Source organism: Podarcis liolepis, assembly GCF_965112155.1.
Source record: "Podarcis liolepis genome assembly, chromosome: 3".
Lineage (NCBI taxonomy): Eukaryota > Metazoa > Chordata > Lepidosauria > Squamata > Lacertidae > Podarcis > Podarcis liolepis.
In genome coordinates, this window is record NC_139557.1 from 88,165,326 (window position 1) to 88,189,540 (window position 24,215).

Sequence of the window (24,215 nt, forward strand, 5' to 3'; positions counted from 1 at the left end):
CCCAAAAGTGAATCAGCTGTCCATTCCAACACTAAAACCCGTGTGGGGATTGGTAGTCAAAGGGACATTTGAAGGCAATAGCCATCACTTTCTCAACTGCAGAAAATTTTGGAGGGCGGAGATCAAGAAGCAAGGGTGTCACTGCTGGGTGGGAAGTGCCAATATTTAATTGAAAGCTAATTTTAAAAACACAACATAGAAACATAACGTGGCAGGAAGCGTTCTTCCTCCTAGCCCCACCCCCACCCCCACCCTGGCCCCCAATTCAGCCTGTGCAACATATGTCTGATTTGACAGATCAGGCAGAGTTCTGCAATGAAAGTGGATACTGGCAAAGAAGAAAACCCACACCCTCCCAGTCACATTACCGAGAGTAGCGTTCCTGCTGCCAATTTAAGAGGATTTAACATAAAAAAAGCTACACAATGTGTTTATCTTCAGAGACTTCTCACCAATTAGTTTAACAGCTCAAATATGCTGCATTATGAAAACAAGGCAGTTTCTGCAACACTGAGAGCCAAGGAAAAAGACACAGTTGTTCTTTCCAACAGCAAAACAAAAATCTACAGTAGGATCCAACAGGGACTGTTATTTGATTTACCACTTGAGTCTAACTAGGCAGCCATCATCCAATGACTTCTGGCCCATTTTGGATGCAATGCAATGACAATTTTGTGCGCACTTGATGAAGGTTATATAATCATGTAAGCATTCTAACGGCCCAGAAGAAACCGGCGAATAACATCATGCTCCTACCTTCAAGTTTCCATCAGCTGTGATCCTCAGTCGATTACAGGATCCACAGAAGTGTTCAGACATTGAGGTGATGAAGCTGACTTGTCCCTGAAAATGCGGCACCTTATATGCCTGTTGTGACCCAGGCATGGATTGAGAAAGAGAAAACAGAGAGAAAAGGTGAAGCACATCTTCGTTAATATCTTACTTAACTGGCTTCAGCATCGTTCTATTCCAGTTAATGAAAACTGGAGTAAGAGACACAGCGGCATAGCTAGCCACTTGGGTGCCAGGTGCGAGTCCTGCATTTGGGGGTGGGGCGCAGTGCATGGAGCCTCTCTTCCGCCTCCCCCTCAGCTGTAGGGCAGATGAGGAAGAGGTGTAGGGCATACGCAAGTCCCACGCTGCCATTTTAGGCAGCGTGGAGCCTGCAGACGGCAAGCCACCATGTCACTCCCAGGAGAGACGCGTGGCTTGGGCACACTGCAGACCCCGCAGTAAGTGCCAGCCCCCGTGGTGTGGCGCCCAGTGCCAGCTGCGTTTCATTATGTTTGTTGACTGAACTAAAAGGTTTCATGAGCCCATTTTTTTAAAAAAACCCCTCATATTTTTGTCAATTTCTCACACACCCTCCCCAGTGATGACACCCGGGGTAGCCTGCAGCCCCCGCACTCCCCTTCCTCCACCACTGAAGAGGTGAAGATACTGCACAGGCTAAATCCAAGATAAGTTGCCAGAAGGAAATCTAACTGCGAACTGAAAAAATGTTCAGTACATATGTGTAAAACCAATGCTGAAAAATGAACAGTTCACTCTTCATGGCTGTATCACTCTTTCACTATGTATGGCCACATCTGATTAAGAGTAGCTGCCAGAATTATGGAGCTTCTTATCTTCATACCAAAATTTTCCTGCAAAATCTGGTTGTGCAGGTTTTGCTCCAATATGTATGCAAACGGAAGATTCCACAACAGATCGTTGGCGGCATTTCAGCAAAATGTGACGAGATGATGTTTACTTTAAAACTTGTTCAAAGGGACAAAGTTTGGTGTGGAAAGTAACCATCTGTAGATCATGTATAACAACTGAGCTTGGTCAAGTGTATAAATTCTGAAAAATCAGTTTCCATAATCTATTCCATAAAGACAACAAAATACATGCATAAAACTCGCAATGTGTAATGGACATCAACAACAAAATGTTGATTTCCCAGCAAACCTACAAAGATTCCTGTGTGAAATCCCTTCCTGGAAATCCTTGAGGTTCATACTTTACGAATTGCAGCCTATGAAGCACTATTGCTATTAATAATTCTGATAGGATTTCTATTTTCTCCATGCTTGATTTCCACGTCTTAAAAAACATTTCACTTTTCTTCACTGCTACCTGGTTTTTCTTTTTCTTTGTAAATAATTTCTTATTAATTTTTCATTAATAATATTCCAATTAACAACAAATCAAATCATACCAAATCATAACTCAAATAATAAATCCAATTATACATTTCAAATGAAAAGCCAATTAAACATTCCAAATCACATAATTTAAATGTGAGATTTAGTAAGCAATAGAGCCAGGCCTCCAACTAAACTGGACTCTCTCCTGTTCACTTGCCAGCAAGCCTATGCTATATGTGCACCAATGTTTTGGTTTTTTTCAGACGGCCTCTTTAAATTTCAGACAGCTGGAAATATAGTGGCTAGATTTCCATTTTATGTGACAGGAGAGGAGTTAGCCACAATGGCCATCCTAGAAGTGGAAGGGAGGAAAGCATTGCTACCTGGTTTTAAGTATTTGGAAAAATGGAAGCTAGTAACAAACCCCAAATACATTAAAAAATATAAAGACATAAACAGAATATGAGCATATGCAATTATCACAGGATGATCTAAAAACAAATCACAAGTAATTTCCTTCATTGAAGTCATTGCCCTGGAAGACGTTTGTCACACATGAAGCAATCTTGAGGACGGCTTCACACAAGGCTTTCCCAGACAGTTTCAAAATATGAGTTACATGTGGCAAGAATAGGCTCTTGCTATAGGTACACCATATGAACATGGTAGACTCACATGTATGCAGCTGCATCTATTCCTAAACCTTTTATAACTTTACAGGAAAAACATTATATTTACATATCCAAAGGAAAGAGTTAAGTCATTCTCTATCCTCCCACAGTCAGTTTCATTTTAGCCAGCAGACTCTCTCCTATATCATAATCCTTTAATCATGACTGTCACAACTGTTGAAAGTATGTGGGCAGGCATCTACCAGGACCATTGCAGCCATTTCAATTTTCCCTTCAAGAGCTAATTGCATTGGTGTTGACATAGCAGGCTTATAAGCAAGCCCTGAACTTTGCAAAACTGCTGGGCTCCCTTTGATCCTACTGCATTAATCACCTTAGCAGTGCTAGAGGCTTCTTCACAAGGCACTTTTTCCAGCTCTGGCCATCTCTGTTTGATCGTATCGAGCATCTCCTTATAGCTCACCATTTTCCTGAAGTTCCACTTGTTGCCTAGAATGAGAGGAGAACCAATATTGCTGTGCAACATGCGCGGCAGTGAGAGTGCAACAGAAGGCTTATTTTCTGTCTAGGATCACACAGAAAGATACAAAATAAAGCATTCCCCAGAATTTCATTTATCTCCTTTCCAAACAAGAAAGCTCTCAAGGCCACAGAAGCTGTAGACCCATCCTCGGTTAACATCCCATCACCAACTTTGGGAAAAGTGGGAATTGCTCAATTCAGCATCATCCATTTTCTCAGCCAAAGTACAGCCAGGGGTGCTTAAATGCTCACCATCAAAGGGCATGTATTCTATGAAGCGCACATCCAGGGGCTGCTTCTCGGTCAGAGCCACAAAATCTACCAGCTCATCTTCATTAAGACCTCTCATAACTACACAGTTCACCTAGGAGGAAGGAAAAGCCAGCTAACTAAACTGAATATGTCAACATCATGCACATCACAGAATAAGTGGTGATCAAGATAAAAGCTCAGAAGGATTATCACTGCAAAAGAACCCTTTTTCCATTACTTGTTTCTTTAAAGAAAACCCTAAAGTTGGGTATTAAGAATTTATTTCAGAACTCAATTATCTGGATAGAATCTCTACACTCAGTTGTGTTTCCCATTTTTTATTCAGCAACAGTGGTACCAGCCAAAAACATGTATCAAGAAGATAATAATTCTCACCTTAACAGGATCATACCCAAGTTCAAGGGCTTTTTGGATCCCTTCCATTACCTTATGGAAACCTAAAATATAAACAAAATTCAGCTCTGACACAGGACAGATAAAAATATTTTTTTCTAAATATAAACACACATGAAATGCACACATTCATATATTTATACATACACTATACACATAAGATATGCACTCACACACACATATATATGGGGTTCTTTCTTAAAATATAAACTGAATTCAATAAAAAAATCAGTTAGAGTCAAACACATAACGTCTGTCTTCTGACATTAAAAACCCAATATTGGGAAACTATATGACTTTGATGTCAAGTGCAACATAAAACTTCCCAACAGTTCACAATTTGTATTTTTGTGGCAGATTGTGATTGTTATCAAACAGCAGAATCAGTTACTTTCCATCTCATAGGGAAAGGCTGCTCTGCTCAGGTAATCACTTCTGGCAAGTCTGGACACTGACCACACAAGTTATTTATGTTTCTTGAACAGATGCCTCTACTCACCCGGACATTTCCCAAACTGCTTTTGAAACTTTCCCCAGTTTTAAAAGCAGTTGTCACATGGCATGGATCTTTCCTCCCCTGAGCTCCTTTGGGAGGAAAGCTGGGATAAATACATGGGCTGCTATTTGAAAATAGAAGCTAAGCCCACACAGAGACCACAAAACATATCTCCCTGGGCTGGGCAGTGGGGCTGAGAGATTACTGAGGTATACTAGCCTTTGCCAACCTGGTACCCTCCAGATATTTTGGACTACAACTCCCATAAGCATATCTGATAGGATTTGTAGTCCAAAAACATCTGGAGGGCACCAGGTTGGCAAAGACTGAGGTATAAGGTTCAAATAAACAAATTGGAATATCACATCAGTTGCCTGATGCCAAAACTGGTTTGCTGCTTCTGCTTCCTGTGACTAAGAAAACCTACGACATCAAATGCAAGGTTTATTTTGATAAAATAAGACCGTAAAAATAACATGGCGCCTGAGAGTATAACATATGGTGATAAACACTGAGGAGCTACTCTCAGGAACAAGACCCTTACGGAAAGGCTTAGAAAAAGCCTAGGAAAGAAAGGGGCCATTTGTATGACTTTAGGAAAGTCATAAGACAATTCAGAACCAAGTAATTGGAACACAAGCGATCAAGCGTTAAGGCAATCACAAACTAACATCTAGGCAATTCATACCAGCTCACTTGTTTTCCTAATGGGCATGTCAGGGATGATCTGCAAAGAGATAGCCTGACATCTGGACAGATCATTCCTCTGCAGAGAATAAGCTCTGTCAAGCTTGAATCTTCCTTCCCAGGCATTCCACTGAAATTGAGACGAAGGACCTAAGAGCAGTCCATCTGATCAGACCAGAGACCCATCAAGCCAAGCATCTTGTTCCTCACAGGAATCAAATCCTGATGCCTTTTGGGAAGCCCACAAGCATGGCATAGGGAAGTAGCCCTCTCCTGCTGCTGTCCCCCCAGGGATTGGTATGTAGAGGCAAACCGCTTCTGATCCTGGAAGCAGCATATAGCCATTCTGGCTATCAGCCATAAAGAGACTTTTCTGTTTCAACTGAATGTGTTTAAAGCCTCTTTCAGAGTTTGTGGCCATCACTACATCTTGTTCATTCACAAAATGCTTGGAAGAGGTTTGTCTCTGAGCTCAGCAGCCCCCACCATCTTAATGCCTTGCATGTTCACAGAGGGCATCGTTGCTGACCGAATCGGGTTACATGACCAAACTATGAATCTCTGTCCAAAGCATTGGTTAAGTCACAACTGCCCTGGCCATTACACCAAATAGGATGTACTGCACTGGATTTGCAGATTTCCATGTTGGTTTTAGCAGACCTACGCAACTGTGCAATACGATTTCTATAATTTGATACGTTATCATATGTAGGTAAAGGTCAGTCTCTCACATCTCTGCAGAGATTCCCAAAAATAGCACAATCCATATTTAGAAATGAAAATGAAATGTACTAACATCTTGAACCTATTAAAGACACTTTTTATTGGATTTTTTTAAAAGTGTACGTTTGATTAAAAACGATATCGGGGCACCATCTAGTGGCTATGGAACCGCATTTCATCTCTAAAGAACAGGCTGAAAACTGGAACAAGCTTGCCATTCAAAGTCTGGCTTCAGAGTTGTTGTGCATGTGACAGGCTCTGTTGAAGCAATATTATTCCTGTTTCCTGCCACTACTGCCAAATGGCTCAAATTGCCATTTGTTTCTCTCCCCCCCCCCCCAAGTTAAACCGTCCAAACTTATATCTGAAAAATCTGCTGTAATCACCCCACAGGAAAGTATGCGAACATTACTTCTAGGCTTCTATCCCAATTTTGCAGGACCATTTAAGCCTCACAAAAAGGAGCACATTCTTGGCACCTTTGGGGGCAGGCGGGGGAATGTATTCATTTTCATTCAGTGCTGAGGCCCTACCATTATAATATGGGGGACAGAGGGTTTCTCACTTCTGTGAAGTAGCCCTAGAAAATAAGCCAACTGTATGATTTCTTGGCAAGGGTATTTTTGGGCCACGTGTGTGTTAGATTCTAGAACAGCCGTCACCAAGTTGGGGTTTATAACCAGCTAAAGTATTTTTGTCCAGAATAATTTAGTTTTATCGGCTAATAATAAAACACCCTGATATTCAACGATGGCATTTTATTATTTTATCAACGATGGCCTTGAACATCCAATTGATTGATTTAGGTTTGAGCAGAGAACAGCTGTTGACATTTCAACAAGTGGCTTTCCCCCCATTAGCAGTATTATAATGAGCCTTTTAATTTAAGATACTGCATCTGCATTGAGGAAGCAATGGAAGGCATTCCACACTCCATGTTCTGTGGACCCATTATGAAAATGTGCAGAATATGTTCCTTGGTGCTTTATTCCTACAAGCATGAACACTGGTCAATTTCAGCAAAAGCACCTGAATTACAGCTAAGGCTGCTTCAAGATGCCAAGAAACATATTTAATGCATTTGTAGTTGATTGTAAATTGTATATTTGACATGTCATTAACTGATACCCCATACTAATGGGACTTGATTTTAATACTGGTTTTGGTTTCAGCTGCTATACTGTTACTGTTATGAACTACAGATGAAGCAACTGAACTGAACATCCTTATCTCAGTCTAGAATGCTTTTGTTTACAATCCATCCTTTTTTCACCTCTTACTAAGACAACAACACACCTTGCCTTAGGTCTCTATGTGTTCTCTTGACTTTCCACATCAATTCCATGTTTCCTGCTATTGGCATTTAAGGCAGCCTTCTCCAACCTAACGCCCTCACAATGTTTTGGACTAAAAGGGCTGATGGGATCTGTAGCACGAAAAACATTGATGGCACTGAATATGCAAAGTCATTTATGGTTCTCCTTGTTCTCTGCTCTTTGTGGGACTTCGCTTTACTGTGAGTTCCTTGGGGTCTTCTTTGCCATTCCTTCTTTTAGATGGAACTATTTGTCAGACTTTAGACAACTATTTATCAAGCTACCTGCCATAACCCCACTTTTCTTAAAATAAAAATCAGCAGAGTCTTTCTGAAACCACCAGTGTTCAACATTAAGCAATGCCAATTAACTACTTTTTACTATTCTTTTATAAAGCTCTTTCCTTTTTCCTTTTATTTCAATTTGCCCTGTCTAATGTAAATTACAAGCCTTCTCAGTTCTAGCATGCTGTCTCTGCTAAATAAGTAAAGTATGAGTCACACAAACAGCAAGCAATCTGACGATTAATTCCTGAATATTCATCTCTATACAGTGGGCTGCAATAAAAAGGGAGTTCTGACTGTGAAAGAGATGGCAGAGATGGTCAGCCTTCATTCCCCATTTGACACCATCCTGTAATCAGACAAACACTATGCAGGATATAACAATGGAAATGCTAAAAAACATTATGGTGGAAATCACAGCAAGCTTCCAGTTATACCTTTTCGACGGACAATGAATTCAAATTTTGCTGGGACCAAGGTGTCCAAACTGATGTTAATAGCATTCAGGCCGGCCTCCTTTAACCGGGGCAACAATCTGGCCAAGTTAATACCATTGGTCGTGACAGCAATGGTTTGCAACCCTTCTAGTTTGCGCATCTGAGCTGGGAAAACATAGTAAAGAAAATGAATATTAACAAAAATAAGTAAAAATAAGTAACAACAGGTCAACGGGTATAAGACAAAACAAGGAACCCGTGTGTGTGTGTGTGTGTGTGTGTGAAAACAACTGTCAAATGCTTGCACCACACATATATTATTATTGTTGTATTTACTTTTATATTTATACCCCACCCCACTCTGTGTGTCTTGCAAATGTAGCACTTGCAAAAAATAAATACAATAAGACTTTCAGACATTGATTCTTATCACACACTGCACTCTTAAATAAATATTTGGAAGTCAATTTTTGTACCCTAGTCTTCTTGGAAAGACAACAACAATTTACCACCTACATCCTGCTTATCACCCATGATCTTGGATGACACATAGGAAACTGTATTCCACATCGGATTATTACTCCCATACTGCCCACCCTGACCAGCTGCAGCCCTCTAGGGCCAAACCTGGCCCTCCAGGTGTTTTGGGACTACAATTCCCATCATCCCTGACTACTGGGTCCTGTTAGCTAGGGATGATGGGAGTTGTAGTCCAAAAACAGCTGGAGGGCCAAGTATGGCCACCACTGCTCTAGGGTCAAAGGCAGTCTGCTCTCTGGTCCTTTAAACTGGAGATACTGGAAGGACTTAACCTGGGGGCTTCTGCATGCAAAGCTCAACCACCTTAGCTCCATCAGCCAAGGACATTTTAACTGTGGAGGAAAAGCACACATTAAGTAACACACAAACTGTGATGTAGGGTTTCAGTGCCTGTAATTACATTGGTGGGACAACCACTGCACTGAAGAAAGTGGCTTGCACTTGACACTGCCATTGTACACACTTCTATGCAGAAGTTGTATATATTAAGGATTAATATAACATGTGAAGTAAAACTAGCAAGGGGTAAAATGGAGTGTGTGCAAAAGATTTTGAAAGATGCTGTTTTCTTAGGAAGCAGGAGACCTATTCTTGCATACTCGGGTATTTAATAATAGTCACACATTGCTAACTTTCAGAAATGTCTGAAGATGAGAAAAAGAAATCGACTGAGATACAAAAGAACAGGACAAAGCTGACAGAACAGCTTTAATTCCATCCTTTTGTATACCGCAAAGCTCCTACAGATCTGCCTTATTTTTCAAAGCACTGCGGTTAGCATCTTCCACACTGTTCTAAACCATGCTTTGTAAACGAGAGGATCCCATGAACATCGCATAACAAAACTATACGAGGAGCCTACCTATGATGTCAATCACATCAGGCCGAATGAGAGGCTCTCCTCCGGTCAATCGGATCTTGTCCACACCTTCCATCACAAAGAGCCTAGCAAGGGTGATTATCTCCTGGGTGCTCAGCAGTTCAGATTTTGGAGTGAGCTGAACTCCCTCCTCTGGCATACAGTACTGACCTGAAACATGTAGCAAATAAACAAAAAGCAAAAAAAAAAAAAAAAACCAACACAAAAAACAGACAAAGGTAACTATTGCTAAATAAACAGGAAGAATAAAATAGAACTGAAAGAAAGAAAAGTGTTTCGTGAAGCAATGCTTCACAGGAGATCCCTATTCCATGACCCAAGCTGCCCATTGTGGTTGCCACTTACATGTATGAACTGCCGCAAAATAATAGTCAGCAAAATTGAAAGCAACATGATGGCCAGAAACAATTACAGTACAGTAGTACCTCGGGTTACATTTGCTTCAGGTTACATATGCTTCAGGTTACAGACTCTGCTAACCCAGAAATAGTGCTCCAGGTTAAGAACTTTGCTTCAGGATGACAACAGAAATCGTGCTCCAGCAGTGCGGCAGCAGCAGGAGGCCCCATTAGCTAAAGTGGTGCTTCAGGTTAAGAACAGTTTCAGGTTAAGTATGGATCTTCGGAACGAATTAATTACTTAACCCGAGGTACCACTGTATAGAAAACTTTATGGAAAAAATGCAAAACATCAAAACTATCAAACTAAAGTCTCTGAAAGTCCTTGAATAAGTCACGGTGCCAGACTTTACCCGGCGGAGATCAAGCTTGTAAAGCTTTGTATAATCGGCAAATGTCCAATTCTGATGTCCAACTCTGAACTCTGCTGAACAGTGTTTCTGGATAGCAACTACTGTTTCGTTCCGTTCTTCAGCAGCCAATTAGTTCAACAAAAACTCGTAAGTAGAAAGATGTGTAATTTCTTCATTAACCAATCTTTTTTCGAATTGATATAATAACCATGAGAATGAAAAATACTCTGGAACAGTGCTCATGCGATTGTGTAGTCACTGTTGAACAGTGACTACATAATCACATGAGATTATAGAGAGACTTTATAGAGACTTTAGTTTGATAGTTTTGATGTTTTGCATTATTCCATAAAGTTTTCTATACTGTAATTGTTTCTGGCCATCATGTTGCTTTCGATTTTGCTGAGTCATGTTTTGCAACACAGGGGTTTGTTTATGCAAAATAATAGTCAACAACACTAAAGCGGTTCTGGGGTGGCAACCCTGCTGCTATAAGTAATGTATGTAAGAAGAGTCCAACTATGCTGAAGACATGCCCGGTAAAACTACCTCATGAAAACACATCTTTAGGCTTCAGGAACATGATCCTATTCCAGGGAAGGGGAACCTGCAGCTCTCCAGAACTTGCTGGAATACAACTCCCATCATGCCTGAGCAGAAGCCGTGCTGGCTGGGGTTGATGGGAGCTGGAGTCAAACAATATTGGCCCACTCCTATCCTATTCAAACTTAAGGGACTTACACCTGAGGTTGCATTTCTCAGTCAAGGAGATCCTTAAGTAGTTATGCTGGCGACCAAAGCCATCCGTCAAGAATGCAGAGAATGGGGCAGCGTGTTCAGCTAGGAATCCTTTTCTTCTTGCACTTGTAATTTCCTGAGTTACAAACAAAATTACTTCCACATTTAATATAGAAACAAATTGACAATTCTGACTCTTAAGGGTGAGAGAGTGAAGTCAGGTACTTTTCTGTCCAGACTGCTTAAGGTAGCTGCATTTTAAGAGTCAGGCTGTCGATGTGATTGTACACACCAAAGATAAAAGATCTAAATAAGATGCAGTTGATAATATAGCAAACTGTGCAGCCAGGGGAGATTGTTCTTGCTTTGAAAGGAACAATATATGCCCTCAATCTTTTCAAAATGACTGTGCTCAGCCAACAATATATTGAACATGCCTGTACTTGAAAAAGCAAACTGAATTCAAGGTGCAAACAGTCCCCAAAACCAACTAAGGGACAATGAAAGAATGTGAGTGTGTCTTAGGCTGTAATAAATATTACGCACACATACCCATAAGTAAGCCTTACTGACACAGTTAAGGGGAAAAGTCCTTAGACATCCTAAGAAGAACTTGGTATGCTCAGTAGCTCCAGAATGCTGAATTTCTTGATTTTGGGGAGAAGGTCTGACAGAAAACAAAGGGAAGGGTTGGATGGCCACCTGTCACTGATGCTTTAGTTGAGATTCCTGCATTGCAGGTGATTTGACTAGATGACCCTCGGGGTTCCTTCCAACTCTATGATTCTATGACTAGCTGGAACACTTAACAAGAACACTGAACACTTCATTAAATTAGGTCCCACATGCTATGCTGGGTACCAGTCACCACCATCCATCACTCCCATGTTAGACAAGATCATAACATTGCTGGATTTATAAATACTTAAAATATTTTCGCTTATCTAGATAAAGGCAGAAGAAACCGGGAATATAAAACCCTCTATGCTCTTCATAGCAAGGAACAGTTATCCTCTGTTCAAAGGGTATCTGTATTCAGAAAGGAAACATTTCAGCTCTGACACCATGAGAAGCAAGAGGGGACAGCAAGGAATTAATTCATTAATGTGGCCATTTTGATTTAGTGGCAGCTGTTAGGTTTACTACAACATGCTTAGCAAAGCAATTAAAAACAACCCAAATTTAATCGTTATATAATCTCCCACTCAACTATTGGGCAATCAGCTTTAGCTTTTTTACTAGCACAGGCTATTAAAGACAAACATCTTCCAGAGAACAGCAGACTGAAAAGAGAGGCTGTTTTAAATGAGGCAAACGTTTTGGAAACCTAGCAACAGACTTAAAATCCTAGGTACATACACAACTATTTGGGTTAGTCCAAGTGTGTTTGTTTGAATTTCCAAAGACATCTGTGTCTGAATTTATTTTTTAAAAATCTTCTATAAACGCATATGTTTTAAAACCTCCAATGCTACAGAAGTGAAAAAGAGATAAATGAATAAAAATGTTTATGTCATTATTATTAAATTATATTAATATGTAATCTACATTTATTACTTGCAGCCCAAGCTCTCTGTTCATATACTACTCAACCAGCTTCCAACTGTCCAGTCATTATACTTTCCGTGTTTCCTTAACCTTACCGTCGATGTAGCAATTGCCTCATGCCCCCATATATATATATTTTTCCTTTCAATTGCTATATTCCAAATAATGGGAGTCATTCCACCAAGTCTCAGCTAAACATACAAGCTGAAATGATCTTCCTCTACTAACAGTTCATCTCATGGAATCCCCAGACCCCACACATTAGTGCTAAATGTTCCTCCCAAAAGAATTCAGCACAGCTCCTTGGCAATTGTTCTGTCAGAATAAGCTTCTCAACTTCCCAGACACAACGATGCCCCCTTCCCTCCGAACACTATTTTGGGGGTTCTCCTGACAACTCCAAGCCAATTTTAAGGGGCATGGTGGGAATGGAGAAGTCCATTGCGCAAGTGGAAGTCCTTACACAGGTTTCACTAGCTGAATCTTGTACAATGAGACCACATCAACACATAACCTGTGAACTGTACCCTAGGAAATGTTAAATATTCAAACTCCATCTCATTTAGGAACTGCTGAGCATTATCCTCTTCAATTTGAAATTATAGAAGCATTTTTTAAATAGGCTAGTACCAGAAAACATGTTAGCCCTTGAACTGCAAAATGCTGTGTTTTCTCGACATTGTCCCTTTGAAAAGTTCCTCTGAGTTCTAAAACCTTTATCCCAAGTGAAATAAGTGTTATCATGTTACCAATTGAAATTTGCGAAGGAGGTAATTACAAGCTCAATTTGTCTCCCATTAATGCAGTATACTGGACTGGCATTTAATAGCATCCTATAATTAAAAACCCTCTGTTATTGCCACATGCTCTGCAAATAATTTCTTGCTTTGAACTGAAACCTATTCAGGAAAGATGGCACACTACTTTTCCATACCTCTCCCTCCACTAACACACCTCAGTGGCGAGAAAAAAACCTTCTTATTTCTCAGCTGTCATTCAGCGAATCAGTATTGCTTTTCTTTAGAATATCTACAGTTATGCCTGATTTTCAGTGACAGGTATTACGTTCCTATCCATCAAACACTTTTCTTTCCGAAATCTTGAATTATTGTCCTCAAACTGCCAATTCTACAATGGCTACTAACCTTGGCCAAAACATTTGGAGCGATTAAGTGATGGCAAGAGTGTGAGTGTTCGTGTGTGTGTGTGTTCCCATGGGATACATCGTGTTACAGATTACACAATATGGAGAACACAATGTCAAAGGTCTGAATGAATGGCCACAGTGACCTCTTGAATCATTTATTAACGATGTTTCTCATGCCGTTGCTTTTTAGATGGAAATTGGATGTAGCACAAGGAAAATGGCAAACCACACAGGACAGGCTTCAGAACAGAGGGCTGCTTCTCCAGTTTCAGTTTAAATAAACAAAGAGCAAGTCTGTATATCTACGTTTTATTCAATTTCATGGCATCCCTCTTCTAAATGTTAAACAGTACTCCTGTTTCATCCCAATCATCTAGACATTCCTCTTTCAACAGACTTCCAGAACCTTTATGCCAGTTGTTATCTGATTTGGGGTTTCAGTAGCTTTTATGAATATGCCATTGTTTTAAACAGTTTTTTTATATATATAAAACTGTCTTATGTGTTTTAGTAGATTGTAAAGTGTTTCAACATGCCTCATGGGAAGTGATTTGGAAATGCAGTAAATAATAATAAAAATAAATAGTTGCTAGGTTTTTTGACAGCCAAGAAGCAAATGAGGATGGATTGCTGCCTTTGCGCCAGAAGCCGTTTAGTCATGCTGGCCACATGACCCGGAAAGTCGTCTGTGGACAAACGCCTGCTCCCTTAGCCTGAAAGTGAGAGGAGCGCTGCAACCCCAGAGCCGCCTTTGACTGGACTTAACTGTTCAGGGTTTACCTTTTTTACAGTGTGGGATCCAATGTCAGATAAGCATACCTTTGCTCACAACAAAATGAATTTCTGCTACAACACCATGCTCCTGCAGACCCCTCCAGAGCAGATTTTTTTTGGAGGGGGGAATGACAACGGGAGGAAAGGGAAGTCCACTGTAGAGGTCTGTTAATTCAATTCAACTCAGTTTGTTCAGGCACAGAAAAGAAAGTCATCTAGATCACCAGTACCCCAAAAGGAAGGGGCTGTGTATCCACACAAACCCCAGTGAAGGTGGAACCCCCTTCACCTACCACACAGGGGGTCCTCTTTATCATCCGGCCATCTGCATGGGGTGGGAGTTTCCTCTCCACCCAAGATTTTTTTGGGGGGGGGGTACAGATTCATTACAACACAAGGGAAGACACCCTGGTATGTGACATTTACCCCAGAGATTCTGAAATAAGAGGGGCAAGACTGAATCACATTCATCTGCAAAGCTCTTTCTCCTGGCAATTCCCCTACAACACCCTCTTGCCTTTCTGTGGTGTCATGACTGTCTCAGAGGCAGTGACAGTGACAGAATGCCTAATGGATGCTATATAATATGGTCACATCCACACTCTACCTTTAAAGCATGATTATACCGCTTCAACAATAATGAAGAATCCCAGCAGATTGTTATGGGCGTTGGGAACTGTAGCTCTGTGAGGTCAGCACCCTTAAACTACAATTCCCAGAATTCTCTATGAATTCAGTTAAATCAGAATTAAGGGTAAAGGTAAAGGGACCATTAGGTTCAGTAGTAGCTGACTCTGGGGTTGCGGCGCTCATCTCGCTTTATTGGCTGAGGGAGCCGGCGTACAGCTTCGGGGTCATGTGGCCAGCATGACTAAGCCACTTCTGGCGAGCCAGAGCAGTGCACGGTAACGCTGTTTACCTTCCCGCCGGAGCGGTACCTATTTATCTACTTGCACTTGACGTGCTTTCAAACTGCTAGGTTGGCAGGAGATGGGACCGAGCAATGGGAGCTCACCCTGTTGTGGGGATTCAAACCACTGACCTTCTGATCGGCAAGCCCTAGGCTCTGTGGTTTAACCCACAGCACCACCCGCGTCCCTTTAAATCAGAATTACAGTACTTTAAATGAATAGTGTAGATGTGACAAGTTATTATACTTTGATTTCGCTAGACAAAGTATACAAGTGCAATAAAATTAACAGTCTGCTTCCACAATCCTCCCAGCAGAATAGCTCAGCAGACAGGTACATTCTGTATGTTTATCAGATTATTTTATTTCTCTTAACACCCATGCCGGATGGAAAACCTTGCTTTAAGGATTTACTATCTCAGTGATTCTGTTACTGAGTAATACTAAATAAAGGAATATGCTATTCCCTGTTGCTCTCTCCCATTGTCTGTCATATTTTGTTCGCCTGAAAGCTGAGGGTCATGCCCACAAAAGCTTAAGCCCGCATACAAGAAACCTGAAAATCTACCTTGAAATACTGCCTACCTTCAAACAACCTCAGGCAAGAGAATTTAAAAAAAGTGAACCAGTCACTCTAAAGCAGCTTATCTGTAGACTCTGAAGGTTCACATGGATATACTATTTCAGCTTTAAGCTCTGGTGGTTCTTCACTTGACTGTGTGACAGCTGTCAGCTTGCCAGATTCTAGTAAATCTTGTTAACTTGAGCGCCGACAGCCCTAAACTGAATAACAGAATCACTGAATTGTAGAGGTGGAAGGGATTCTGAGGATCATCTAGTCCAACTCCCTGAAATGCACGAATGTGCAGCTGTCACTCTTGACTCCACCCTCAAAATAATATAACGATTATTTATTTATCATTCCATCAAAAAGTGCAACAACAAAAAAGACACGTAGGCAGAACCTCAAAGGGGGTAATTAAATCAATAGACCATGCTGTTCAAATCATAACAAGTGTAATGGATTTATACTGTGGGATGGTAGACTTTGATGTTAAAAGAACATGGGTCGAATGAGAAGTTTGGTTTGCTGCTTGAGCTTTGGATTTACATGCTTCCCCCCCCCCCCAACTCTGGCCTCAAGGAAGAAACAAGGTTTTGCTGATACGTCAGAACTAAGGAAACTGGTTTAGTATCCGTTTCTTACAACAAGCTGGGATCATACCCCAGATTCAAATACAGTACTACACTGAACTGAAACCACCATTTAAGAAAACCACAGTTCTTCAAGTTCAGATGTAATGGGGAACTGTGGTTTGTTCAAGAGCTGAAATAAAAGCTTGCAGCCACATAAGATAAAGGGCACAAAAGGCGAGGAAGTGTGACAGATAATAAATTAACCTGTAACAGAAATAAAGATGTTTGCTGATTAAGATATTTTGTTGTCAGGAAAGTGATATCTATGTGCCAGAAATCCATAACCTATCACAAGCCTGGTTGACTTATAATTCCCAGTTTCAGGAGGAGGGGGGGTTAAGATGTCTCATGTGACAGGATGAATTCAATAATTTTGTGCCATTTCTGAATAGTCTCAACACTTTCCATTTTTACAGCTATGAAGAAGTGCTAACTCTATTCTTCAGCAGAGGCCGTGAGGAGCTAGAATTCAGTTTTAAGCAGTTACAAGCCAGCTACTCTGCAACTCCGAACACAGAAGCTTTTTGATCAATAAGGCAACACTGCCTCGCTAATCAATTGGCTCATTTAAAGAAATCTCAACATTTACAGATTACCAAACTTTAAAGACTACCGAACCATTAAAAAAGTAACATCACATATTCTTAGATACAGAGCTAAGTTCTCTGGTTTTTAAAAAAAGTTTGCACCCACAAAGCTAAAGTGTGAATATGACAAAGAGATGTTGGAAAACACTTGGTAACAAATCCTGGTTTGTTGCTGTAGCGTGTGTGAAACAGAGCCAAAGCAAATTATTAGGATCAGTAAAGGCAGCTGTTATGTAAGGGACATGAATTCCACAATACCATGTGGAACTCTTTTGAGGTTTCCAGGCCATTAGGATTTCACAACTCTTAATACTTTACTTACATTGACAGTAATAAGAAATAGGGAAGTTTAAATATACTCTTGCTTTATATATGTGTGAATATGTACTTGTCTCTCTCTTTTGACACACCTGCATCATTGCAACCTTTCTTTTCATAACCATGTTTTCCAAAAATAATGTGATTCTCTCTCCCTTCCTCTCCCTCTCTGGCATCCTGAAGACACTAAATGTTTTCAGTTGGGGGAACCCCCCCCCCCAGATAGATAACATTGTGAGTAAGAGGAAGGAAGAATGTGTCTGTATCCTGGAGGCAGACATAAAAGCACAAATGGTACCCTGGACAGGTCCCATTTGTGATTTTGATATTTTTAATGCCCTGAAACTCTTTAAGGATATTTAGAGAGACACGCGTCTCATTAACAATTCAAGGATTGAACTGAACTTCTACCTATGCTAAAAACTCCGGTATTATCAAGGTGCCAAGACACAGAGAACAGATGTTGTTTAACACTAGGCCCCAGTGTGTGCATGTGCACACACACCATTTCATGGTAAGTTGTATTATGTATACAAAAGTAACAAAACATTACATTCCAAGTTCCGTACAATTCTGAGAGTTAGCACACTAAACCACTAAAGAGTGTTAAGTGGAAAGTCTCCAGTTCACCTCATCCATAAACTATGGTTTGGTACAGATGCAACTCTGCCATGGTTAAGGAACTGGATGCATCTCATGAGTTTGTGTGTTCCTCCCATTATGCCTCCATTTCTGTTTTAGAGCTAACTACGGCTGGCAATACACCTGCACTAACATTTTTGTTAATTATAGTAAGAAGCAGATTTGCAGACTGTGGCTTGGGCTCAATATGGCTAGCAAAAACACCAGCGCAGATGTAACACCCACAAAATTCAGTTTCAAACTTGAAGGCATAGTGACTTATGGGGAAAAGTGCTCCCTCAAATACCTTATTTACAGTCTTGAATGTTAATGTCACCTTGGACTCTTGAGCAGTAAAGACTGCAACCTATCACATGAATGGAAGGGATACAACAGACACATTACTTTGTGATGTACAGACATTCTGCCACTGTAACGTTATGTCATCTCTTTCTTAGCCTGAGGCTCTTTGCTTTTAAACTACTTTCAATGTGATTTACAAGTTGATCGTGAAAAACAGGTCTGACGTCGAGCTGAAACAATACAGTAGTTTCTGCAGAAATAGCAAAATGCCCGCCATTACTACTGGCATAACACACAGTCTGATGGTCCAACTATTACTTTTTAGTTTCTTACCAAGGCCAACATTTTTGGTCACCATTGATCCTGCCCCTCTCCTAATTCAGAGGAGAGGTGAGATCTTGTTTGGAAGCAAGCATTATTGAAAGGGCAAGAACCCACTCATCTCTCATCCAAACAAAAGATGTGCTTACCACTGAGAAGTGCACATGTGGAGTCCTAGAAGGGTTCCCTATAAAAGTCGGTGAGGAGGGCAGTGGGTCTCTGTATAATCTGCTGTAGAGGTGGAACCACCCAGAGCAAGGGGTGGGTTTGGCTCCCTAACCTTAAAAACATTCCTGAGGTTAGGGAGCCAAACCTGGCACTTAAATGTGCAGAACCAAATGTGATCCTGCTGACTGGAGGCAAATCCTGCCTCCCACCCTAAGTTGGGTGGGTGGGGAAGGGCATATTTTCCACCCTACAATAGTTTACATTGCTGTATTTTGTTTTACTTTGACCCACACAGATAGTGGTGACAACTTAAAACAAATTCTGATCCTCGCAGCATAGCTCTGCTCCTTCATGTAAAAAGTTTTCTCATAATGCCAACATGTGGAAGAAGTCTGGGAATAAGAATTAAATTATCTCCTTTATTTTCCTACATATTTAAAACTACTGTAGATTGGTTAGAACTATCAACACATGTCCCATTCCTTCTGGATATGTGAAATGAAACCATAAGCTTTCTGTATAAATAATAAGTTACTAGAGAAAGTCAGTTTCCGAGAACAACCTACTCAGCTTTCTGAGGGAGATAAATTTAGTGCTTCTCCAACCTGCTGCCAGGAGATATCTCAGAAGCTTCATACTTGTGTTTATACACACAGAGCATAGGAATGATTGCTGTAGTGGCATTTCTTGGAAGGATTAAAAGTTGTCAAAAACAAACAAAAAATTTGCTCTGTATGAATTAAAGTTATCTAAACAATTATTAAAGTTAACAAAAATTAAACATAGCATATATTCAAAGTGACAAAATTTAGCTGAGTTATCTCTCTGCCTGATTTTCTGAATAGCTGTTTGGTAACTTTCAGTGGTAAGTTTTTTCATGCCACAAGTGGATGGCTCCAATAGCTAATCATTATACACATACATACCACCCCGCTCTCTGTCTGACACACACACACACACACACACACAGAGAGAGAGAGAGAGAGAGTGTTTTATGGTGCATATTGTTGAAAAGACTACCTAATGGCTTTTAGCATGACAGTCAATATAGACCCTGGAATTTTTAATAACATATAGCTTTGTCTATTTTAGTTGTTGTTATTAAGTGAATCTATGATTAAGTGAATCTATGATTTTTTTAATTTGTAGAGCCTATATATGATTGATAGAACAACATCTACTCAAAAATAAGTCCCAGGTTCATGGGAAAGTAGAGCATCTATTTCTTATTGAATGATATACAGTAGTCCCATATATAATCAATACATACATTTTATTGCAGGAACATTTTGATCCTATTATAAGACCAATGATATTACATTATCACTCTGTTTACATTGATTAATGTTTAACTCATTCATAGATAGGTCATTTATATGTTATGATAACCTACTGTAACAGCTAATTAAACTTACCATTTTCAGTACTGAAAAAGAGAAGAAAAAAGTCACTCTAAATCTAATGCAGCTCACTTCCAGGTAAGTGGAAGTTCCATTGAAGATGCTGTGGGTGATGTACTGTAAAAGATTGTCTTGCCTTGACTATTAGGAGTATATAAATAACCAAACATTTTTCTGCATTAGTTTGTTTTTCTTTTCTGCACTTCAACCTAGACAACTCTAAGCTAGAAATGTGTGCTTTGCACTTTTTATAGAACATTTGGTTAAGCGCTGACAAAGTAAAAGATAATATAGTATAACATGTAACCACTTGCTTTTAATAATCCCCAAGTTCTTTCTTCTCATCTGTACTGTACATGCAATCCAGATACTGTTGGAGTTAATTTTGTTCTGTCTCCAAACATATTCTGAATGGCAAAACTTAACTTCTCAGGTAGAACAGTGGAATGGTGTCCCTCAGAAGGTGGTGGTCTATCCTTCATTGGATATTTTTAAGCAGAGGTTGGATTGCCAAGAGTCCTGAATGTTTTAGCTGAGATTCATGGTTGGACTAGATGACCCTTGAGGTGCCTTCCACCTCTACAATTCTGTGATTGTTAGCAATAAACAAGTAAAGGTAGCAAGGAGATGGGGTTAAAAAAAAACTGGCATGAGGGTGACAGAAATTGAGTGTGAAATAGGAGAAGAAATTGCAGGAGATGGGTAGAATTTACTTGGAGATGTATGGGTGGGAAGAGAAAAATATATAAGAGAAAGTGTTTCTACTTAACAGCCTCTGGATGAGCATACTCTGCCTTCAAAGAGGAGGCTCTCAGTACTTCCAGAGCAAGTATCTGTACTTCGAGGAAAGCTGAGCTATGGAACTCCTTGCTGCAAGGAAAATGTTGTGGCAGAGAATTTTGCGATTCCCAAAGATGGATTAGATATCAGTAGAAAGTGATGCCACTAATTATCAGTGGATTGTCACAACCTATCTCCTTCTGCCACCGTTTTGTGATTGACTCTGCCACTGCACCACCATTTTGTGACTGGTGGGTAATTTTCATCTATTTCCAGAGGGCCTGGGGAGGGTGTGTGTGTGAAGTTTAAAGACCCTTGTTCCAGAATAGTTACGCAATATTTCACTGTGCCATAAATTATACACAGAAATAATCCAGGGGCTTTTTAACTGCACACGTTTCTTATCCAGCATACATTGGTGGAATTACAGTTGGAAGGGACCTCAAAGTGAATCCCCCAATAAGGCAAAAAATGTTCTGCTACAGAATTGCTGATAGGATGCCATCTGGCCTCTGATTAAAAATGAGGAACTTCATCCTAGGCAGTGGCGTAGCGTGGGTTGTCAGCACCCGGGCCAAGGCAAGTAATTTGCGCCCCCTAACCCGTGGATTTTAGAGAGCTGCGAGTGTGAGCGCCCCCCCCCCCAAGATGTTGCACCCGGTGCGGCTGGCCCCCCCTGCACCCCCCACGCTACGCCACTGATCCTAGGCAAGGGTTTATTGCATTTGGAACCTGTGGTTTCGGGTCTGACCCCTTTGGTGCCCCCCTCCCCAAAAGACAACATTTCTTCCTTGCCTCTGTGTTCTCATGCTGCATCTTAACCCTGTCCTCTCCAGACTCAGCACAACCCAACTCCTTCACCCTTTCATTCAAAAAATCACTTCCCACCACGCCATCCATGCACGCTCGGCTGGAACTGGGCGCTTGCAAGACAACCTGTTTCAGTTGAACATTCATCGCGCCGCTCCGCTCCGCCCTGCCTTTCCCTTTCTATTTATTGCAACAGTAACAAAAAAAAGTCCGATCCGTGGGGCTTGCTGCCAACAGACCTCTCCAACACCGACTTGAAATTACGCAACTTGAAATTGCGCGTGCCTGGCTCCCACTTGCCCGCAGCCTGGAAGCGCCATGGTGAGGAAAACCTCACACAGGGACACTGACTGAAGGGCAAAGAAACTCCCCTCGACCTACTCCCGAGTAAACACGCTTAGCGCCGCAGTCACCTCCCACTTACCTGGGAGGCAGAGAGGCCCGCAATGAATGCAGCAGGGCTTATTTCTGAAGGAGACCCTGCTAGGGCTGAGCTATGCATAGCCCCTTCCATCCACCCACCTGCCCCGGCCCCCTCCGCTCTCCTCACCTCCGCAGAGGCTGAAGGCACCGCGAGCGCCTGCTGCTGCTGCTGCTGCTGCCGCGCCGGCACCCCAGAGCGGCAGCCTCGGCCAAGCGGAGCTCGGAAGGCCCCTGGCAGCTGCAGCAGCAGACACCGGCGCGCTCGCTGAGCCCTGGCGACGCCTAAGGCAGCTGCCATGGCTCCTGCCAAGCCGAACTCGCAGCAGCAGCCGCTGTTTTCCCCGCTTGCTCCGGCACCAAACTCAGAAAGATACACACACACACACAGCTGCGCCGACCGACCGGCCGGCCCGGGCACAGGGAGGAACGGGACGTCGGAGCTTGCAGCCAATAGCGACCCAGGACGCCTCGATAGGCATGCTGGGATTTGTAGTTGGTTCGATGCGTGCTGCCTCATAAACTCTCCCCAGTTGACGCGGAAGTGGTGAGCCCGGCTGAGAGTCTAAAAGTAGCAAGAGACGCTATAAGGGAGAGTGTTCTGCAGAGGCGGACTGCTGGTTTCTGAAAGGGAGAGAAAGGGCCTTCGTGAACTTACCTGATTTGTGTCTGGGTTTTTTAACTGCTCTCCGTATGTTTATTCGTGGTGCTGTCAAAGCTGGGCTCTGCTGACCAGAATGAGCAAGGAATAATAATATTGTTGCACGCCATCCCTGTCTCTGAGCGGTGTGAGATTCCAGGGCTCAGAGTCCAGGCACTTGCCCAGGGTTCGTGTTTCCTTTTGGAAACGGGGCCCAACGGATACACAGTGGTGTCTTTGTGATATTCCTGAGCTTCTGATGGAGGGGTTTCCATCATTACACCCCAAGAGGCTCCTTAGATTCGAACTGCCAGCCCATATTGCTCTCACCCCCCACCCCTTCTCCAACTTGCAAACTGCTTGGAAATACAACTATTTTTTCCTCTTACTTACATCAGGTGAATTGCAATACTGCAATTCTGACTACCCAACTTTCTGGCTGACCCAGTCTTGCTGATGGGCTTTCTTAATGGGTCATTGCCCCTCCATTTGTTCTCTTTTGGTAGCCCATCTCTCTAGGTGATTATGGCATCAGAAAACCAGCCCATCTTATATTTCAACATGGTTTATATTTTAACATGCTAATTTCAGCACCTGGCACCCAGGAATTAGAAGGGGGTGGTGGTGCAGAAATTAGAAGGGGAGCCCAGACATGCAACAAACATAATACATTTTACAGTCTAAAAAAGTTGGGGGGGGGTCACTCTCGTTAACCACAGACTCTGGGCATTTTCTAATAGCACCACTTATCAGCCATCTGAAGAGCATTTTTATTTTGAGGTTTCAGCTTCCAGGGATTATGAGCTCACATCAAAGGCACTGAAGTTTTCGCTGTCCCCGGAAAGAGAAAAGTTTCACTTGGTAAATTTCCCCCTGTTTGGCAGCTTTATAGAGCGGCCAGCCTTATTTTTAAACATTTTGATGATGTGGGCAAGGCAGACGGCAGAGCCAAGGGTGCTCCTGCAGGAACGGAAGCAATTGAAAACTAAACTAAACTAAACAAAACAAGATTTGTGTTTGCTTCTGTGCCTGGTGCGGGCAGATGAGGGCTGAGTTCCAATGTGGGATGATGGAGTTGTGCAAGGCAATGGGTGGGAAAGCAATGCCAACAGATGTTGCTGATAAATTCCCACATTGCTTTACTTTCTCCCCCCTCTCACACACACTGTCTGAGCTGAACAGAGCTTTCAGGTGGGGGCAGAGGCTGCTGCCCATTGGAACTAGTGGAACAGAGGCAAGGCAGTTAACATTAGACACAGCTGCTGCCTCTACATCAGGTGGTTTGGCTGAACACATGCTCCTACTTTCCTTATTCACCTGACACAGTCCCTGTATTTTGTCCTCCGTCCTTTATACATATGTACTTAGCACATGCATGAGCCCAACCACCTGCTGTGTATTAGGATCTGAAATCATGGGTAATTTGTGCCTACATTCAACCATATAGTTCCCTTTGGATATGTCAAA

The 24,215-nt window shown here is 41.7% G+C and overlaps 1 protein-coding gene and 1 long non-coding RNA gene across 3 annotated transcripts in view; one reads left to right on the forward strand and one right to left on the reverse strand.

The window, feature by feature from the left end:
* The window catches only part of MOCS1 (molybdenum cofactor synthesis 1), a 32,727-nt gene extending 10,185 nt beyond the window's left edge, over window positions 1-22,542 (reverse strand). The window contains exons 1-8 of one of the 2 annotated variants that reach the window (XM_083497198.1): window positions 22,239-22,542; window positions 10,808-10,940; window positions 9,298-9,465; window positions 7,896-8,060; window positions 3,935-3,996; window positions 3,539-3,650; window positions 3,138-3,253; window positions 757-867 (exon numbers count right to left, since the gene is read on the reverse strand). In XM_083497198.1, the coding sequence (XP_083353324.1) occupies window positions 757-867; window positions 3,138-3,253; window positions 3,539-3,650; window positions 3,935-3,996; window positions 7,896-8,060; window positions 9,298-9,465; window positions 10,808-10,940; window positions 22,239-22,409 (1,038 nt within the window). In that variant the 5' untranslated portion in view covers window positions 22,410-22,542. The remainder of the gene's footprint in view (window positions 1-756; window positions 868-3,137; window positions 3,254-3,538; window positions 3,651-3,934; window positions 3,997-7,895; window positions 8,061-9,297; window positions 9,466-10,807; window positions 10,941-22,238) is intronic. The other variant, XM_083497197.1, reaches the window with a different exon arrangement.
* LOC310704161 lies at window positions 14,402-22,527 on the forward strand. The gene is made up of 3 exons (XR_014524613.1): window positions 14,402-15,027; window positions 15,391-21,422; window positions 21,587-22,527. It is a non-coding gene; the product is annotated as an uncharacterized lncRNA (long non-coding RNA).
* Window positions 22,543-24,215: the final 1,673 nt, after the last annotated feature.